Below are 19410 nucleotides of genomic sequence, written 5' to 3'. Positions count from 1 at the left end.
AATGCTTTTTCCATTTTAGCTTACGGGCGAACAGATGTAGATCTTTTACAGTTTCAAAAATGTCTATGTCTGATGTTGGTACAAACGACAGGCCTTTACTAAGTACACACATCTCAGTTTCAGTTAGGGGGCGTTGGGACAGGTTAATTACCTCTGGCCCTCTGTTTCTTTGTGAAACATAATGATTTTGTTTTAAAGGCTTTGAAATTCTGCCTTACAAATAATGTCTTTCTCTTTGGGAATAAGTACTTCCACCAGCTCAGGGGCACTGCAATGGGTTGCCCTTGTGCGCCCACTTATGCAAATTTGCTCCTGGGCTGGTGGGAGGAAAAAATTGTGTTTAATGACACGAATTCTCGACATGATAGCGTAGCCCTATGGCTACGCTATATTGATGATATTTTCGTGATTTGGAAAAATACAGAATCTGAGTTTATCTCCTTTGTTAATGACCTCAATTGCAATGATTTAGGCCTGAGATTTACGTACGAGGTACATGCATCAGAAATGAGATTTTTAGATGTGCTCGTCAAAAAGGGAATTGATGGAACTTTAGAAACGAGCAATTATAGGAAACCAACAGCTACTAACTCACTTTTAAGATGGGAGAGTAGTCACCCCCTTCCACAAAAAAGAGGGATACCCAAAGGACAATATTTGAGGTTACGCCGTAATTGCTCGAACCCTCAGAAATTTAAAGAACAAGCTGATGATATGAGGGAAAGGTTTCAGGAGAGAGGATACCCAGATCATGTTTTAAGGGCCGCTTATGAGGAATCTATAAAAAGAGATCGTAAAGAACTATTAAGGAAAGTAGAAAGAAAAGAAGATAAAGAGGTCACACGTTTCATTACTAGGTTTTCGAATGGATCAGTAAAATTTAAAGAAATTTTAGAAAGACACTGGCCAATTCTCAAAATGGATATGGATATAGAGAAAATTTTAGGTTCTAAACCACAAGTAACATACAAAAAGAACAAATCTATAAAAGATAGACTAATGCACAGTCACTTTAGAGAGACTCAAGCACGTACCTGGCTAGAAGGAGAGGTAAAAGGCTGCTATAGGTGCGGTAACTGTATTGCATGTCAGTCAGTAACACAAGGGAAAACCTTTAGGAGTACGAACAACAAGAAAGTTTATACCATCAGACAGTTTATAAATTGTCGAACTACTGGAGTGATTTATAAGGCAACGTGCATATGTGGGATTGAATATATAGGGAAAACAAGAAGGGAATTCAGGAAGAGAATACGCGTACATGTTGGTGATGTGGTGAACCAAAGAGATACAGCTATAGCAAACCACATCAATAGGATACATCAGGGTGATCATAGCAAAATTAAATTTGTTGGGATCGAGAAAGTTCCTTACCCCCATAGAGGGGGAGATTGGGACAAAGCGATCCTCCAAAGGGAATGTAGATGGATTTTCTGGCTGAGAACACTCCAACCAACAGGCCTGAATGACCAACTATCTTTTACGGCTTTTTTGTAATTTACTAACCCATATGCAATGAGATGTGAGCCCCGGAGGACAAGCTCCATTGTGCCCCACGTAAAACCAGATCCCTGTATAGGGGTTAAAGGGTAGTGTGGTTACTCAGGAGGGAATCCAAAGGAGTTATACTTCTCTAATGGGTTATTTTCCCCCCCTTTTTTTTTTTTTTTTGTTTGTCTAAACACTGAGGTAAAACCTTAGGAATTAAAATAGAATAGGATAAAAAGAAGATAAGAAGTCTCTTCTGGAAGGTAGATGTATCGAGTCTGAGTCAAGTACTGTACATTGTCTTGAGTGATCGCTCGGGATAGTTGAGAGGATTTTTTAGGGGTCATTTAATGGAGTTTAATATTTTCAGTATCCTAAAAGTCCCAAAACTGGATAGTAAATAGTGAAATATGCCCAAAATGACTGTGAAACCTATTCCTGTACAAGGGTAAGATTTATGCCCACATGTATATTTGAGGATTGGATAGTGAGTATTTGAGTTATAATTGGTGACTACAATGTGAAGTATTTATATGCCATTCATTATCTGATGGCGGTAGATATCAATCATAACTATATGTGGGTATAGATTGATATTGATCGGCTAAAAAACACTAAAGCCCCTATGCATCATCGTTTTGTAAAATAATACTAATCTCATTCATTTGACAGATGAGAAAGAACTGTTAATAGATGTGCATGTTAAGGGTATATAAATTTATAAGTGCTCCCACAAGATAATCCTGTGATAGGAGGGACTTTTGTGCATTTATTAATTATAGCTTGCAAAGAAGCGGCTGTTTATGGAGTGCGCAGGCGCGGTAAGGGACTTGCGTGCATTAAGAAGTTAAAGCCTGCAAAGAAGCGGCTATGTTTGGGAGTGCGCAGGCGCGGTAATTCCCCTGATGTTGATATAATGATGGAAGTGAATAGGTGCCGTGACGTAAGAAAGAGGGTTGGACGTGATAAAGAAGAATGCGCATGTGCTAAAGAAAGGTGACGTCAGTGCGTTACTAGGCAACCCGAAAAGAGTGCGCACGATCATGTGTTTTAAATGGAGGTCGATGTAATCGCATACCACTAATACGCTATGTGAGTAAGTGAGTAAGTGATGTGAAGGAATATATGGTTAACGGGCCTGTCACTATAGTGACACAGAAACAGGAAGTGGTCACGGGCATACACCCGCCCATCTTTATGAGGCGGGAACACACTGAAGAGTGCATGCTATAAAAAGCGGATAAATGAACAGCCCAGTGATGGCATTTTTCTCATGTAGGCATAACGCTGTACTCAGTACTCCCCTGATGATCTGATTGGTGAAACGCGTAGGGAGAAGGGAGCGTCACATGGAGGAACCCATGAATGTTAAGATTTGGGTGAGATCTTTCCATGATATATTAGATGACATAAAAAATCTGTAAAGGTGGTGAACTGCATGATCTAAAGAGGAATGTCTAGGTTCACATCCTGGTTTTATAATTACAGACTGTATATTATGCCATTCTTTATTTTTAGGTGATCATTGAAATAAGGCTGTTACTACGAAATTTGTCCAGGATCATTGTTAGTGATGATTATGTATGTTACACAGAAGTGGCACATAAAGAACAATGGATCTGTAAAAGACATTTTTCTAGCACCATGAGAGTGTGATTTCTTAAAAGAAATTTACACTAAGCGGATACTCTGAGGGGGTGTCTATGTATAGTTGGATAACGACACTAAGGGTATACCGGTAAGGTGTTTAAAAGTTTGGTCTTACCGCATCTGACAGAGCGGTTTTTTCTTGTAAGTGTTTGTCTTTTTGTACATGTACATTTTTTATGAATGGACTTAGTCCTTTTTAAATCTAATTTTGAATAAAGTAGATTAGTTTTATTTCTGGTATTTTTCTAGCTTGCTGGTGTAGATAAACTATGCACAATAGATAGAGGGTACATACTGTATCTTCACAAACATTTCCTTTACAATACAGAGCATCTTCACACAGTCTCCCTACTTGTTCTAAGCTGACTTGTTTCTGCCTCAAGTTTCTCTGTCTTCACCACAACCCAGCTCAGAACTACAGTCCAGTATTTGAGAGTCCTACACGTCAACCCGCTATTCCGTGTTCTTTATTTCCTCTTAGGGGAACAAGTGTGCCACATGACTGATACTTAGCTTCTCTGCATATTGATGCCTTGGAACTCTCGCCCAGGGCACTCTCTTTGTCTCACATTCCCTGTTATGTCCTTATCCGTTACCTCTCTGAGTTCTAAACTCAGGGCTGTACTGCTATGCATCCTGTCCCGTTTCCGGTGCATCACTCTATCCTTCAGTCACTTTCCTTCCTCTACTCTGGATCTTGCTATTCATTGTCTTGGTCTCCATTTCTGTCAGGAACACCCACGTTGTGCGGCTCTGCTTACTGTTCAGACCATAGGTCTGCTTCTGGTGCACACTGGGTGCTGTCTGTCTCTCTAACATGAAACTTTCTCTGTCCCTTCAACTTAACCACTCCTACTCTGGGCTAGTCCCAAACATTAACCCTAACTCTACCTATTATCAAGTGGAATACAGCACCGTGGCTTCTAAAGCATGTTCCAATACACAGTATGTAAGGGTGTGGCAGAGATTGTCATATACTTTTCCTTCTGAAGACAGTGATGGCAAAATGTGTGTTATGGCATGTGGTTTTATTGTTTTTTTATAAGTTATGTAAAATATAGAATTGCATAGAATCTTATGGGCACTACTTTATGTGATTCTGGTAATGTAAACAATATGAGTAATGTGCAGTGCATAGGGAAAATATAGCATTAGATTAAGGACACAAAGTTTAGTATAGGGCTTAGGAGTTAGGTTAGGATTCGGAATGAAGATATGCGGTGGTGAGCATATTGGTAAGCATACAGGATAGGATACAGTTAATACGATTGTGAGCTGCCCGACATGGAAGGGGGCAAAGTCAGACAAAACTGAAAGTATTTCCTTATTTATATCAGATAGTGATGGACAGAAAAATAGCTGAAGTTCAAGGGCAGTTGGCTGGAGGCATGAGAAATACCTAATGTTCTGGCAGTATGGTATAGTTGGAAATTCCTTGCGGACATTCCTGTAATGTCCGGAGCCAATACATGGAAGTTGGATGTAGAACTGTGTGAAAGGGACATAACAAATCTCATGAGTACTGCAAAGCCGGGCGGGAAATCCCAGAGGCTAAAGGAGAAAGTAAGCGGAGGGATAGTTCACGCTGAAGAAACGGAGAGCATGAAAGTGTACTGTGCTTTAGACTTAAGAGGAAAAGAAGGTTGTATCCAATAACAATTCTTCCTGCTTCCTGTGCTCTTGCTCCTGCTGCAGCTAGTTATGAATCCCGGAACTGCAATGATCCGAGTCCTTTTTAACCCGACATCAGTCCTTTGCTCTCCTTGACAGTTGCCCTGAAACCAATGACCTGGCAGTCTATCTCTTTACATGCAGCCCGTAAGTTCAGGGCACAGTCCACGGTCCTTTCATCAGTTCTTATAATGGGGACACAGTCCACTAACTAACACCTGTCCATGAAATAGGAACATAGTCTTTTAGGGTCAACACCCATGCTGGATTGGGCTCAGTCCTTAACTGAGTGTGTAGGACTCTCCAGTCACTGCAACACCTCTCAATCCAGCAGTTGGGAGTGCAATGAGAGCAACATAACTGGGGAGAACAAAAAGTTTAGCCATCTATGTCTATCAGTGTGATGGAGTTTGGGGCACGTAGATCACAGACCCGCTGGGCAGTAACTCTTCAGGAGCTTTGAATTGTCCCAGTCATCGGGAGTGTAATGTGCATGATGAGGGCTCATCCAGCTTCAGACTCCTTTTTCTTTTCTCTTCACTAATTTTCCTCCGACCTCACTCAGACCGAGGTTTGTTTTCTTGATCTGGCCACCTGCACATAATTCGCCCAATGAATGCCCTGAGTCATGCAGACAGCAGCTGGGTTGGCCACTGCAACTGGTAGTCTTGTGGGCACATCAAATGCGGTCTCTAACTCCTCAGTGGAACCACCAAGCTTGAGGGTATAAGGGCTCTTGAGAAGGGCTCTCCATTTGGGGCTGCGCGGCTGCTGACTGTCCTCCAGTCTCCTGTCCCATCTGCACTCCGGAGACAGCCACCACAAACCACCCCTCTGGGCAGTCTTCTTTAAAGAACTGCACCCATTCCCTTGCCTGCACGCTCTGTGAACAAGAGGAAAAGGGACTCTGCTAAAATGAACGAAAATTCATTTACACCATATGCTACGCGTGCTCCTCCTCTAGGAAGCTGTATCCTCTCTCCCAGTTGAAAAACAGGCCATTTTCTACAAAATTTGCCGAGCGAGATCTTCACCCTCAGGATCATCTAACTGAGATTGCACCCTTTACTCCCTTTTCTTCTTGCCCCAGATCATGTCCACAATCCACCGCTCCTTGGTGGGAAAGAGTGCTATCTCAGGGTAAGGGCTGCTTGTGAGGGTTGGTGAAAAACTCATGGCATCTGGCCTTTAAGACTTCCAGTCGCTTGGCCCTTCCATAGGCTGCAAACCAAGCCGTGATAAGGGGTTTGACCTTTGGCTCTAACTCAGTCTCTGGTCTGCTGGAAAAAGGACCGGTGGCCTTCTCCTCCCCACCATTCGGCCTTACCTATTCCAAAAGCTCCATTGGCTGCTGCAACGAATTGTGCCCTATACTTTTATCCGTCGTCACGTCGAGCGCAATGTCTCCTCTCTCCATCATGAGTTCCCTCTCCGCCATCATATAGCACTGCTCACTCCTCAGATCTCAGAAGACTAATGGCACTGTCCTTCTCGTCACTTGGTGTCCTACATCACACATTTCTTTACTACTTATTTCCATATGTTTCCCTTTTGAATCTACAAAATACACATTTCACGAAGTAGGAAAACTATTGCATGAACAGGGGTGTCCAAACTTTTTACTGGTACTATATATTACATACTAGTATGGCAAGCTCGGCCTCCTTCACACACATCCTCTCAAAATAACAGTCTTATGGGACCTGAAATGTCCAACAGCTTCTCAAATTGAAAACCACTGAACATGAGAAAGCAGTTTTTCAATTGCAGGAGGCCGATGGACAGGTCTGGTCACATGTTCATCCTTCAGCAACCATAATCTATGATGAAACAGGAGAACCTGGAATATTTACGTATTAATAAGTCCAAGAAATTGTCACCCTAACATATCTGTACAATAAAGTTGCCAACTCCGTTAAGGCTTAGTAAAAGCATCTTAAAGAGAACACAAGGTGGACATTATAAGTTGACGACCTAAGAGTTAATAATGCGGAGAAGGGTGTTCTGTGTTTTACTAAGGTGACCAGAAGTTTTTTCGCAAAACTTTTCCTCCATACAGTGAAGCCATGTTCCCCACAGTGATCTAAAGAGAACATATTTATTTAGATGGCGCCCTACTCCTTTCACTTCTGCCTGACTGCTGGAGACACAAGGGCCAAGCGGACAGGCAATGATTTACTTGTCCGCATGCTCTCGCTTTGTGGACAGATACCCATGAAAGCACATGAAGAAGAAATAAATTTTTGACTATGATGTGAAGTCGTATCCTAATCATTCCTGCGCTCTGAGTCTACAGAACTAATCACTGTATCAGCACGCTGCCCATGAGAAACAAGCTAGCATTTGGGCTGTACGCGCTCTGTGACAAGCACTCTCTGTAATGAGAAAGAGCAAACGTGCGATTTATACTGCCGCTAGCAGAAACGTTCCCGAATATCTGCCGGGATAACAATTGTTTACTAGCTAAAATATATCTCTCATCCAGGCAACTTCTCAGCTTCAACAAGAATCCTTCATGTTAGATATCAGCACAGAAATCTTTACAGTACGTTGCAGCCCCTTTCATTTACTTGCTCTTTGGGAATATTTTTTAACATAAGACACCTTGGAAACAAGTTGGTGAAACTCTACTTCAACGCCATTAAAAAAAAACTTCCTGAAATGTGAAAGGGTTGCTCTGAATTCTTCATTCAGTCCCTACATCAATTAGGGGCCACTGATCGTCTCCCTGTAGGGGATTCCGCTTGTCCAGGCATTTCTTAGACTGCCTTTTTAAAGGGAATCTGTCACCTATTTTTTGGGCTATGAGATGCGGCCACTGCCATCAGGGGCTTATCTACAGCATTCTGTAATGCTGTAGATAAGCCCCTGATGTAACCTGCAAGAAAAACGAGTTATATTATACTCACCCAGGGGCGTTCCGGGTCTGGAGGCTGTCGCGGTACGGTCCGGCGCCTCCCATCTTGTAGCGATGACATCCTCTTCTTCGCTTTCCAGCGCCTGCGCACTGCAGCACTCTGAGCAGTGTGCCTGCGCCGAAGCCGTGACGGGGAGCAAAGAAGATGATGTCATCGCTAGAAGATGGGAGGCGCCGGACCGGACCGCGACACCCATCGGACAAAAAACGGACCTGGACCACCCCTGGGTGAGTATAATATAACTCATTTTTCTTCTCTTTCAGGTTACATCGGGGGCTTATCTACAGCATTACAGAATGCATTACAGAATGCTGTAGATAAGCCCCTGATGGCGGTGCCGGCAGCTTACAGTCGAAAAAATAGGTGACAGATTCCCTTTAAAGAGGACTTTTCATTGGATTTTTTAATTTAAACTTTAAACTTTTTAATTTAAACTGAGTACCTCTTCCAGTTGATGTTGCTCCACTGATTCTGGAACAGCTTTTTTCTTTGTTTTCCACAGTTATTCCCCCCTACCTTCCGGTAATAAAAATGCAATTTTTTCCTTCAACTAACTAAGCATATACCGCACAAATATTCTGTGGGAAAATCTCTTCTGAGAAGAACACTCTGAGACCTCTGTGGGGGTTTACTTTTACTATTGTATGACGCAATCATGTTTTGATTGGCCAGAATAATAGAGGAGAAAAAAGCAAACACCCATAAAGAAGTTCAGTGGTATACGCCTAGTTGGCTAAAGGGAAAATTAGCATCTTTGTTATAGGAGGCATAACTTTGGAACAAAGGTGCACAGAAGACTAAGAAAAATTATTTACAAACAGGCATCATGTAAAGATTTATTTTCCCTGGGGCGACGCTCCTATTAGTGGGAACGAACGTAGTTTAAAATTTGCTTATAATTAAGTGATCCTTCCACCAATAAAGGAGTATCCATAGTAGATAATCCCCTAAGCCTTATTCCTTGACTTGGGACCCATAAATGCAGAAGGAGCAGTAGAACAGCAAATTTGTTCAATGAAGAAAGAAGCAATGTTACCTAAATCTTGGGAACCTTTAAGGGCTATCCACAAAATTAGCAATCTTGAGAATTGAACCTCCAGAATGAGGCTCTGCAGAGCATTAGTGCTAAAATCCATGGAGTGCAGCCATGACTTAGGTAGGATAGCATAGTTTCAGCAAGGTGTTGAATACATTTAGTTGAAGAGGGAAGGTTCTCGAACTTTAGGAATCTGGTTAAATAATGAAATAATACAAGCTCATTGTAGTATTTTTAAATAGTATAGACCGCCTTTTAATTGAAATGAATAAAAGTCATGTTTTACTGCATCCCTTACGTAGGGTCAATTTACCGTTTGGTTAATCTGTCATTTAGATTTATGAGTCAGATAGAATCTGGTACAGTGGTAAGGCTGGTTTCACATTTGCGTTTTTTAGCGCTGGAAAAAAACGCATACCTGCGCATGCGTTTTTTCCCCTATATTTAACATGGGTGCGCATACCTGCGCGCTGGTTAGCGCATGTATGCGATTTTCATGCGCTGCGTTTTTTTGGGGTGTGCGTTGGTATTTTCCAGACGCAGCATGTTGCATTTTTTGGCCCTGCAAAAAAGCGCATGCGCACATATGCGCACGTTTTGTGCTAAAAATGGCCATTATAGCCTATGGATGCGCATATGTGCGCACTGGCATGCTCATGTATGCGTTTTTTTGCATATGCGTTTTTTTTTTTAACCATGGAATTTAGGGGTTTGGGTTAGAGTTAGGGTCAGGGTTAGGGTTAGGGTTGGGGTCAGGGTTAGGGTTAGGGTCAGGGTTAGGGTTAAGTATGGTTTTGTTAAGGATTAGGGTCAGGGTTAGGGTCAGGATTAGGGTTAAGTATGGTTTTGTTAAGGGTTAGGGTCAGGGTTAGGGTTAGGGTTAGGGTCAGGGTTAGGGTTAGGGTTAGGGTCAGGGTTAGGGTTAGGGTCAGGGTCAGGGTTAAGTATGGTTTTGTTAAGGATTAGGGTCAGGGTTAGGGTCAGGATTAGGGTTAAGTATGGTTTTGTTAAGGGTTAGGGTCAGGGTTAGGGTTAGGGTTAGGGTTAGGGTTAGGGTCAGGGTTAGGGTTAGGGTCAGGGTTAGGGTTAAGTATGGTTTTGTTAAGGATTAGGGTCAGGGTTAGGGTCAGGATTAGGTTTAAGTATGGTTTTGTTAAGGGTTAGGGTCAGGGTTAGGGTTAGGGTTAGGGTTAGGGTCAGGGTTAGGGTCAGGATTAGGGTTAAGTATGGTTTGGTTAAGGGTTAGGGTCAGGGTTAGGGTTAGGGTTAGGGTCAGGGTTAGGGTTAAGTATGGTTTTGTTAAGGGTTAGGGTCAGGGTTAGGGTCAGGATTAGGTTTAAGTATGGTTTTGTTAAGGGTTAGGGTCAGGGTTAGGGTTAGGGTTAGGGTCAGGGTTAGGGTTAGGGTCAGGGTTAGGGTTAGGGTCAGGATTAGGGTTAAGTATGGTTTGGTTAAGGGTTAGGGTCAGGGTTAGGGTTAGGGTTAGGGTCAGGGTTAGGGTTAAGTATGGTTTTGTTAAGGGTTAGGGTCAGGGTTAGGGTTAGGGTTAGGGTTAGGGTCAGGGTTAGGGTTAGGGTCAGGGTTAGGGTTAGGGTTAGGGTTAGGGTTAAGTATGATTTGGTTAAGGGTTAGGGTCAGGGTTAGGGTTAGGGTTAGGGTCAGGGTTAGGGTTAGGGTTAGGGTCAGGGTTAGGGTTAGTAAAGTCATGGTTTGGGTAGTGTGAGGGGCCACCTAAAAATGTTGGAAAAAAACTCAAACGCGGTAAAAACGCACTAAAAACGCATACAAACGCATAAAAACGCTGCGTTTTTTTCATGCATGCTCATAAAAATGCTTGAAAAAAACGCAGCAGTTGTATGCTTAGGGTTAGGGTTAGGGTTAGGGTTAGGGTTAAGTATGGTTTTGTTAAGGGTTAGGGTCAGGGTTAGGGTTAGGGTTAGGGTTAGGGTCAGGGTTAGGGTTAGGGTCAGGGTTAGGGTTAGGGTTAGGGTTAGGGTTAAGTATGATTTGGTTAAGGGTTAGGGTCAGGGTTAGGGTTAGGGTTAGGGTCAGGGTTAGGGTTAGGGTTAGGGTCAGGGTTAGGGTTAGTAAAGTCATGGTTTGGGTAGTGTGAGGGGCCACCTAAAAATGTTGGAAAAAAACTCAAACGCGGTAAAAACGCACTAAAAACGCATACAAACGCATAAAAACGCTGCGTTTTTTTCATGCATGCTCATAAAAATGCTTGAAAAAAACGCAGCAGTTGTATGCTTATGTATGCGTTTTTTCAATGCGTTTTTTTGCGGGAAAAACGCGCTGCAAAAAAAAGCAAGTGTGAAACTAGCCTAAGCCCATCTTTACATAGTCTCCGTACTGAATATGGATATACCTTAATGGGCCTCCCATCAGGAGTGAGAACTTCTTCCGAGAGCTCCATCATCTTTAAAGCCATTAGTGCTATCGCCTTGGCATGACTTTTGCTCTTCCTGTGAAGTCCAGCTGCCACACAGTATGCATCCCCAATGGTTTCCACCTGTTTCAGACAGAAAAATATATTTGATCAGAATAATAAAAAGTCATTATAAATTCTTCTATATCAGGCATCTCAGTGCATAATACAGTCTAGGGTTCGGAGATTTTGCCAAAAAAACGAAATCTCAATTATGTTTCTTAATTATAGATACAATTTTCTATTTTAATCCTAATTAGTTTTTATCTAAACTTAGTCTGGGTATGTTTCAAATAAAACTTCCTTTGATTCCAGCCAGCATCTGAGTCCAGGCCTTCAGCTATAAAGTGTCATCACATGTGATGGCCACAAAATCGCCAGGGAAGGCAATAATATATTTATTTTTTTCATTATGGTTGTTTTTCTTATTTTCGCAGGAAAACACGTCAATAAAATCCAAAACAAAATCTGCATAACTTGGGGTGGAGCTCCCTGTTTCTTTCTATGGGTTTATAGTGGAGAATTTCCACAATATAGCCTATATGGGAGAACCTTCCCTATGATGCATACCTTCACACATTTCTCTTAAAGGGGTATTCCCAAATCAAAGATCCTATCCTGATATGTAGTAGGCGGAATAAAAATTATATTAGCAAATACCTCCAATGAGGAAAGTAGTATAGTTCTTCTGATTAGCTATGTTGCTTCCTCCATGTGCAGGGCATTGCAGTAGCTTAGGTATCCATGCTTCTGCGAGATGGTATTATTACTTTAAGGGCTCCCTCATCCACCGTTTTTTTTTCATACGAGTGCTATCTGTGTTTTATAGTCTATTAGGCATTTCACATGTCTAGTTTTTTCCATGGGCCAGGTGGGCTACACAAAATCACAAATACTTGTCCAATAATTGAGTCAAGTCATATAAAACCTAGTAATGAGTGTGTGTAAAAAAGTTACTCATATGCCCTACAAAAAAGAATGCCTCACTTAAATGAGTTAAAATTTATTCAGTAGCTTAAAATACACATTTTACATGTCATGTCAAAATATATGTATATACACCCTTCAGGGAAATAATAAGCAGGATAAGCGGGTACCACAAAATAAAGATAGAGTATTCATGATGATAATAATCATATACTCAAGGACTGATATACAGTTGTGCGCAAAAGTTTACATACCCCGGCAGAATTTGTGCTTCCTTTGCCTTTTTGCAGAGAATATGAATGATAACATCAAAACTTCTCTCCACTCATGGTTAATGGTTGGATGAAGCCATTTATTGTCAAACTACTGTGCTTTCTCTTTTTAAATCATAATGACAACCCAAAATATCCAAATAACCCTGATCAAAAGTTTACATACTCCATTTCTTAATACCGTGTATTGCCCCCTTTAACATCAATGACAGCCTGAAATCTTTTGTGGTAGTTGTGGATGAGGTTCTTTATTTTCTCAGATGGCAAAGCTGCCCACACTTCTTGGCAAAAATCCTCCAGTTCCTGTAAATTCCTGGGCTGTCTAGCATGAACTGTGCAATTCAGATCTCCCCAGAGTGGCTCAATGATATTGAGGTCACGAGACTGAGATGGCCACTCCAGAAGCTTCATTTTGTTTTGCTGTAGCCAATGACACATCGACTTGACCTTGTGTTTTGGATCGTTATCATGTTGGAAAGTCCAAGTACGTCCATGCGCAGGAGTATTTGATGATAACGGGCTGCATTGATCTTTCCTTCAATTTTGACTAAGTTTCCTGTGCCTTTGTAGCTCACACTTCCCCAAAACATCAGCGATCCACCTCCGTGCTTTACAGTAGGAATGGTGTGCCTTTCATCATAGGCTTTGTTGACCTCTCTCCAAATGTAACGTTTATGGTTGTGGCCAAAAAGTTCAATTTTGGTCTCATCACTCCAAATTACCTTGTTTCAGATGTTTTGAGGCTTGTGTCTCTGTGCTGTTTTGCGTATTGTAGGCGAGATACTTTATGGCATTTGCGCAATAATGGCTTTCTTCTGGCGACTCGACATGCAGCCCATTCTTCTTCAAGTGCCTCCTTATTGTGCATCTTGAAACAGCCACACCACTAGTTTTCAGATAGTTCAGTATTTCAGCTGATGTTATTTGTGGGTTTTTCTTTGCATTCAGAACAATTTTCCTGGCAGTTGTGGACAAAATTTTTGTTGGTCTACCTGACAGTGGTTTTGTTTTTACAGAGCCCTTGATTTTCCATTTGTTAATCACAGTTTGAACACTGCTGACTGGCATTATCAATTACTTGGATATTTTTTTGTATCCCTTTCCTGTTTTATACAGTTCAACTACCTTTTCCCGTAGATCCATTGACAATTCTTTTGCTTTCCCCATGACTCACAATCCAGAAGTGTCAGTGGCTGGATGAAAGATGCAAGAATCTGTCTGGATCCCAGAAACTCACTCAGCTTTTATGCACACACACTGATTACAAGAAAACAGGTCACAGATGAGGATGTTACCTTTAGTAGCCAGTCAATCCCATCTGTGCATGTTAACAGGCCAAAATCACCAGGGTATGTAAACTTTTGATCAGGGTCATTTGAATGTTTTGGGTTGTCATTACAGGAAAGATATATATCTTTGTACCGTGTTAACCAGTAGATAGAAAAATATTTAGAATTGAGAGTCCTCAGTGGTTGATACTTTTTAATGGCTAACTGAAAAGATGGTAACAAATTTCAAGCTTTCGAGACTACTCAGGTCTCTTCATCAGGCATGTAGACTTTGGGTTGTTATTATGATTTAAAAAGAGAAAACACAGTAGTTTGACAATAAATGGCTTCACCCAACCACTAACCATGAGTGGAGAAAAAGTTTTGGTGTTATCATTCATATTCTCTGAAAAAAGGCCAAGAAAGCAAAAATTCTCCTGGGGTATGTAAACTTTTCATCACAACTGTATATGTAAAAATTAATAAACCATACTCAAGGATATTCACAAATATATTCAAATGAGAGGGAATTCATATACTGTAAATAAAAATGCAAGTGCATGAATATTCTCATACTTAGTGCATAAATAAATAGTTGAAAGTATGGTTCAAAACATAAAATAATGATATAATGATGATAATAATAATGGTGACAATCATATATTTTAAATTAATACTTAAAGAGTACAAACAATAAATAAACCATGCAAATGGATGTAACAAAAGTATAAGGAAATAAGAAATAAATTCATATAGATAAAAGTGCAAGTGCATATATACTCTCATATTGAATAATGCAAGATGAAGGATTAAAGGTATGGTTCATAACATGTAAGGTAATATTGTCAAATAATATTATATCAGATAGAAATACTAGATAGTGAGTAGTTACCCAAAACAATCTCGTGATACAGTGTTTCGCACATTTGCTTCCTCAGGTGGTCTCCCCACCATACTTTCAACTAATGCACTACTCAGTTTGCGAATATTCATGCACTTGCACTTTTATTTATGTGAATTCTCTCTCATTTGATTAGATTTGTGCCTCTACCTTGTGCCAGTCATTACACTGGCTACCTATCCACTCCAGAATTCAGTATAAACTTATTACCCTCACCCACAAAGCCCTCCATGGCTCAGCACCACCCTACATCTCCTCCCTTGTTTCAGTATACCACCCTACCCGCACCCTCCGTTCTGCTGATGACCTGAGGTTAGTATCCTCAATAGTCAGAACCTCCCACTCCCGTCTCCAAGACTTTACACGTGCTGCGCCAATTCTTTGGAATGCACTTCCCAGGTCAATACGATTAGTCCCTAATCCCCACAATTTCAAGCGTGCCCTGAAAACACATTTATTCAGACTTGCCTATCGCCTCAACACATTAACCTAATCTATCCCTGTGTGGCACAGCCAAAAGTTTTACCATAACCAGGTTCCCTGCATCATGTTCCCACATGCTTTATGCATCCATTAGCCCTCTGTGTCTGTACTTTCACACACTTAACATTATGGCTGGTCCATACAATCAGGGCAACTGTTACCACCCACCTTTCGTGTCTACCTCTTTCCTCATAGACTGTAAGCTTGCGAGCAGGGCCCTCATTCCTCTTGGTATCTGTTATAATCTATGTGATTATTGTTATGCTGTAATGTCTATTGTCTGTACAAATCCCCTCTGAAATGTAAAGTGCTGCGGAATATGTCGGCGCTATAAAAATAAAATTTATTATTATTATTATTATTTGTGGAATATCCATGCGTATGGTTTATTAAATTGAGTATACTGTATATCAACCGTTGAGTATATTACCATCACTGTTACAATTACTATACCTTTATTTCTAGAAATTAGAGAATTCGAACTGCATAGAGATTGTGAGAGAGAGAGTTTTTTCCAAGCTCCAAAGTTCGCGTCTCCATTGATTTCTATGGGTTTTGTGTTCAGGTTCAACCCGACAAACCCAAACTTCCACAGATCCACTGATCCTTATTTATCCCCAACTACCCCCTTAGAAAGATTACTATTTCCGTGAAGTTTGTATACACATACTGTATATTTTGATATGATATATAAAATATGTATTTTAAGCTGTTTAATAATTTTTAACTCATATGATTGTGGCATTCTTTTTTGTAGGGCATTCAATATTGATCCAAGTGTCAGATCAAACTTGAAATGCCAATGAAATTCTATGGGTCTTGAAAAAAAATGGACAGCACTTGAATGCCATCCATGTACTGTCTGTTTTTAAGGGACTGATAGAAGTTTGAGAAACCTCCATGGACATTTTTTTTTTCTCTTATGAGAAAATTTTATGAAGCTCAGACCAAACTCTGATGGTAAAAACGGACTCTGACCAAACTCTTATGAAACTGTGATGAAGAACGCTGATGAATCTCGGACCGATTTTTGCATTCGAGAAAAATGGCTTATGGCTGAATGAGCCTTAAGTATTAGACTGGTCAGGGTGGTGTGTAGGGGGTTGTGGTGTTGTTCGAGACAGAAAAGTGGTGAGGAACATCTATTGCAGTTTATGGGGGGCATGGAGTGGCCAAAGAGGAACCGACCAACAGCAAAAAGGAACAAATGTACATAGTGAACCCTTACATCTTCTTCTGGACAAGAAAAACAATATAGAGATGAACACATAAGCTAGATGCAGAAGGTAAGGCAAAGGAAAACCCTGGCACACACAAAAAATGTCAGGAAATAAGGATATTTTATTGTTGGCAGGGGCCACAGAGAAGAGGAAAACAAATGCAATTACGGAGAGAGGACAAATAGGGTATATATTTTACCTCCTATCAGCCTGAACTGACTCTCTGTGCATAAAACAGCTGATGGATGGTGTGCTCCTGATGTTAGGCGGTTCACTGAGTGTCCCAGGAGACATTGCCATTTCGACCTGCACAGCCCCGACACCCCTTGTTTCTATCCATATTGTCAACTTAATTATGAAACCCAATGGATCAACCAACTGCTTTCAGATCAGGTGCAGCAGCTGACTACACACATCTCCTGCCCACCGCTCTCCCCACGCTGCCCGTTCGCTTCTTTCCTGCACACCCCCACTCATGGTAAGACAGTACTGCTCTGGGAGCGCGGCAAAATTTGAGTTTTCAATTCTGACCAAAAATTCGAATTGTGGAGAAGACACTTGGCAAATTTGTGAAATTCATTTGATTAATCGCTCATCCCTAATACAGACTAAAACAATAACTAGAGATTTAAAATAAAGGAATACTAATAGGCCGACACACAGTCATTTATCACATAACTAGAATTTCAACAAAGTGTGCAAAGGTCAAATCAATTTGTACTACCTAATATTAGTGATGAGCAAACGTGCTCGGATAAGGTGTTAGTCATGCTCGGGTTCTAACCGAGTGTCTTCGGCATGGTTGAAAAATATCTTCGATTTCCCATGGCTGAATAACTCTCGGCTGTTAGACAGACGCAACACATGCAGGGATTGCCTGTTTGTGAGGCAATCCATAGTTGTGTTGCGGATATCTAACAGCCGTGAGACATGCAGCCGTAGGGACTTGAACATATTTTTCAAGCGCGTCGAAGACACTTGGTTAGCACCCGAGCATGAATAACACCTTATCCAAACACGTTGGCTCATCACTACCTAATATAACAAACATTGTAACAAATCTACGCAGCAAAATGTACTTCTTTCTCAATGTATACACCTATCTTCACCTCCTGAAATTCCTTATTCACTTGAAAAATGGCTAAAATCAGTCTTGCTCAAGTGAGGATTGACTGACAGCTCACTGAAGAGTCAGATTACAGCTGCCAATTGAAACAGTGCCGAAAAGAGCAAAATGAGAGTGAGAGAATGACAAGCTCAGATGGGTCTGCTGCCTACAGGTGTTTATCTCACCCTAGAGCTGGATTCACAGATAAACTGCTCAGTACTGCTGGATAATAACCCCTATGCTGCTGCATCTGTGCTGCATAGAAACAGGCAAGCAGTAATCCCACATGTCTGTGTGTACGGTGTATGAGAAACTTAGGCAAAAATCCTGGAGGAGGCACAAATCTGGTCAAAAATATGGGATACAGTTATAATAATGGCCAGAAATCGTGTCAATTCTCATGTACACACACACATTCTATGGACATGTCACCTTAAATAACAGGTATGCTTTAAGATCAAGTTACATGATTGTGGGAAGTAGTTGAAAAATTTGGCCATAATCTATCCACACCAAGAATTCACTCAATAGTCCCAACTTGAAAAGAATAAAAAATTATTGCTGAAGCCACAGAATCCACCGGACATACAGAGCTCAAAACAAAACAAACATAACATAACATTTTAAAATATCCATAGTACCCGTGATAAATCATGCCACCAGTTAATTTTACTAACTCTAAAGACTACCCCTTGCCCTACGTTACACAAATGAGGAGAGCACTGGCAGACACAAACAGAAAAGGGCCCCTGTACAAGAACCGTGTATGGGCCCTCCTAATGCACAATTCCACCTGATTTGGAGATGGCCCCATTATCTCTTGCACGGGTTGTATCAATGATATGTCTGCCCCTGCAGAAGAGCACTCACCCCCAACCACTCTACAGAAAACTAAATAGGGCTACAACCCCACCAGTTTTTCCACCAGTACAGAAGTTTTAGGACCGTCCATAGAAACTGATCACTTTTTTGCCACGTGCAGAAAAGGAAAAGGAAAAAAAAGCCCAAACAAACTTTATGGGTCACAGTGACTGCAGCTGATGTCTTCATATCAGAATTATGGGCTGCAGACATGTGTCACTTATAATTATAATGGATTATTATGGTTTTCCAATGTGTCCATAAAAAAAATCCTCTGTCCTCTGTCTGTGATTTTTTGATGATCTAAAAAAAATAAGAAGTCCAGTTTGAAATCCAGTGTACCATGATGAGCTTTTTGTGATTTTTTTTTGTTGTTGCATATTTTCTGCACCATTTCTGCACCTATCATATTACATTTTCTTAACATGCATTTTTATCACATTTTTAATGCTCCATTTTTGTCTCCTGTTGGTGTGTCATGTTTTAAATAAAGCTGCTTTGTTTTTGATACTTCCTGGAATTTGGCTTTGATACAGCCATGTGCGAATTACATGGGTTGTTGATGTGTTTCCAACATGGAAAAGCAGTAAAACCACACGTACGTTTTTTACCTGAGAATTTTCGGCATCTCATGCAAGTCTGTGGGAAAAATCTGCACATAAGGGCTCACACTCACTTGCGAGAGACTCGCATAAAAACCTGGCACTGCCACCGACACTCGGACCGGAGGGTGCGGCTGCATAGAAATACATGTAACCGCACGCTCCAGTCCGAGTGCCGGGTTTTCATGTGAGAGGCTCACGCGAGAATTGTGCAAGTCTCTCGCAAGTATGAGCCCTAAAACAGAAATTGTCATGCTGCGGATTTGAAGCACGCCCCGAGGGTCAGTTTACGCTGAGTAAAAAAAAAGAACAGCGGGCACGAGATTTCTATAAATCCCATCCATTTTGATGGAACTGTAAGACGCCGATTTTTTTTGGACAGTCGAAGCAGGCAACATCAAAGACTCATTGTAAGCACACAACGTTGCAAGCCCCAAATCAATCGGTAAGGGCAAATTATAGGGGATTGCAACCAATACATTGTATTTTGAAGCTAATACTTCATTGTTTCAACTAAGCCCAAAACTTTTCCCTGATGTTTTCCGCCCCCTGCAGCAAGTGATTAAATAAGACAGTG

At 41.1% G+C, this 19410-nt stretch overlaps 1 protein-coding gene across 2 annotated transcripts in view; it reads right to left on the bottom strand.

Annotated features, from left to right (window-relative positions):
* The window catches only part of GUCY1A2 (guanylate cyclase 1 soluble subunit alpha 2), a 311943-nt gene that overhangs the window by 42089 nt on the left and 250444 nt on the right, over positions 1-19410 (bottom strand). For both annotated transcript variants that reach the window (XM_073583022.1, XM_073583023.1), the window contains one exon: positions 11132-11275. In XM_073583022.1, coding sequence (XP_073439123.1) covers positions 11132-11275 — 144 coding nt within the window. The remainder of the gene's footprint in view (positions 1-11131; positions 11276-19410) is intronic.

This window comes from Dendrobates tinctorius, unplaced genomic scaffold (genome assembly GCF_039654945.1).
Source record: "Dendrobates tinctorius isolate UK_male_01 unplaced genomic scaffold, ASM3965494v1 ptg000075l, whole genome shotgun sequence".
Taxonomy (NCBI): domain Eukaryota; kingdom Metazoa; phylum Chordata; class Amphibia; order Anura; family Dendrobatidae; genus Dendrobates; species Dendrobates tinctorius.
Note: the sequence above shows the minus strand (reverse complement) of the source record. Positions and strands in the feature narration are given on the sequence as shown.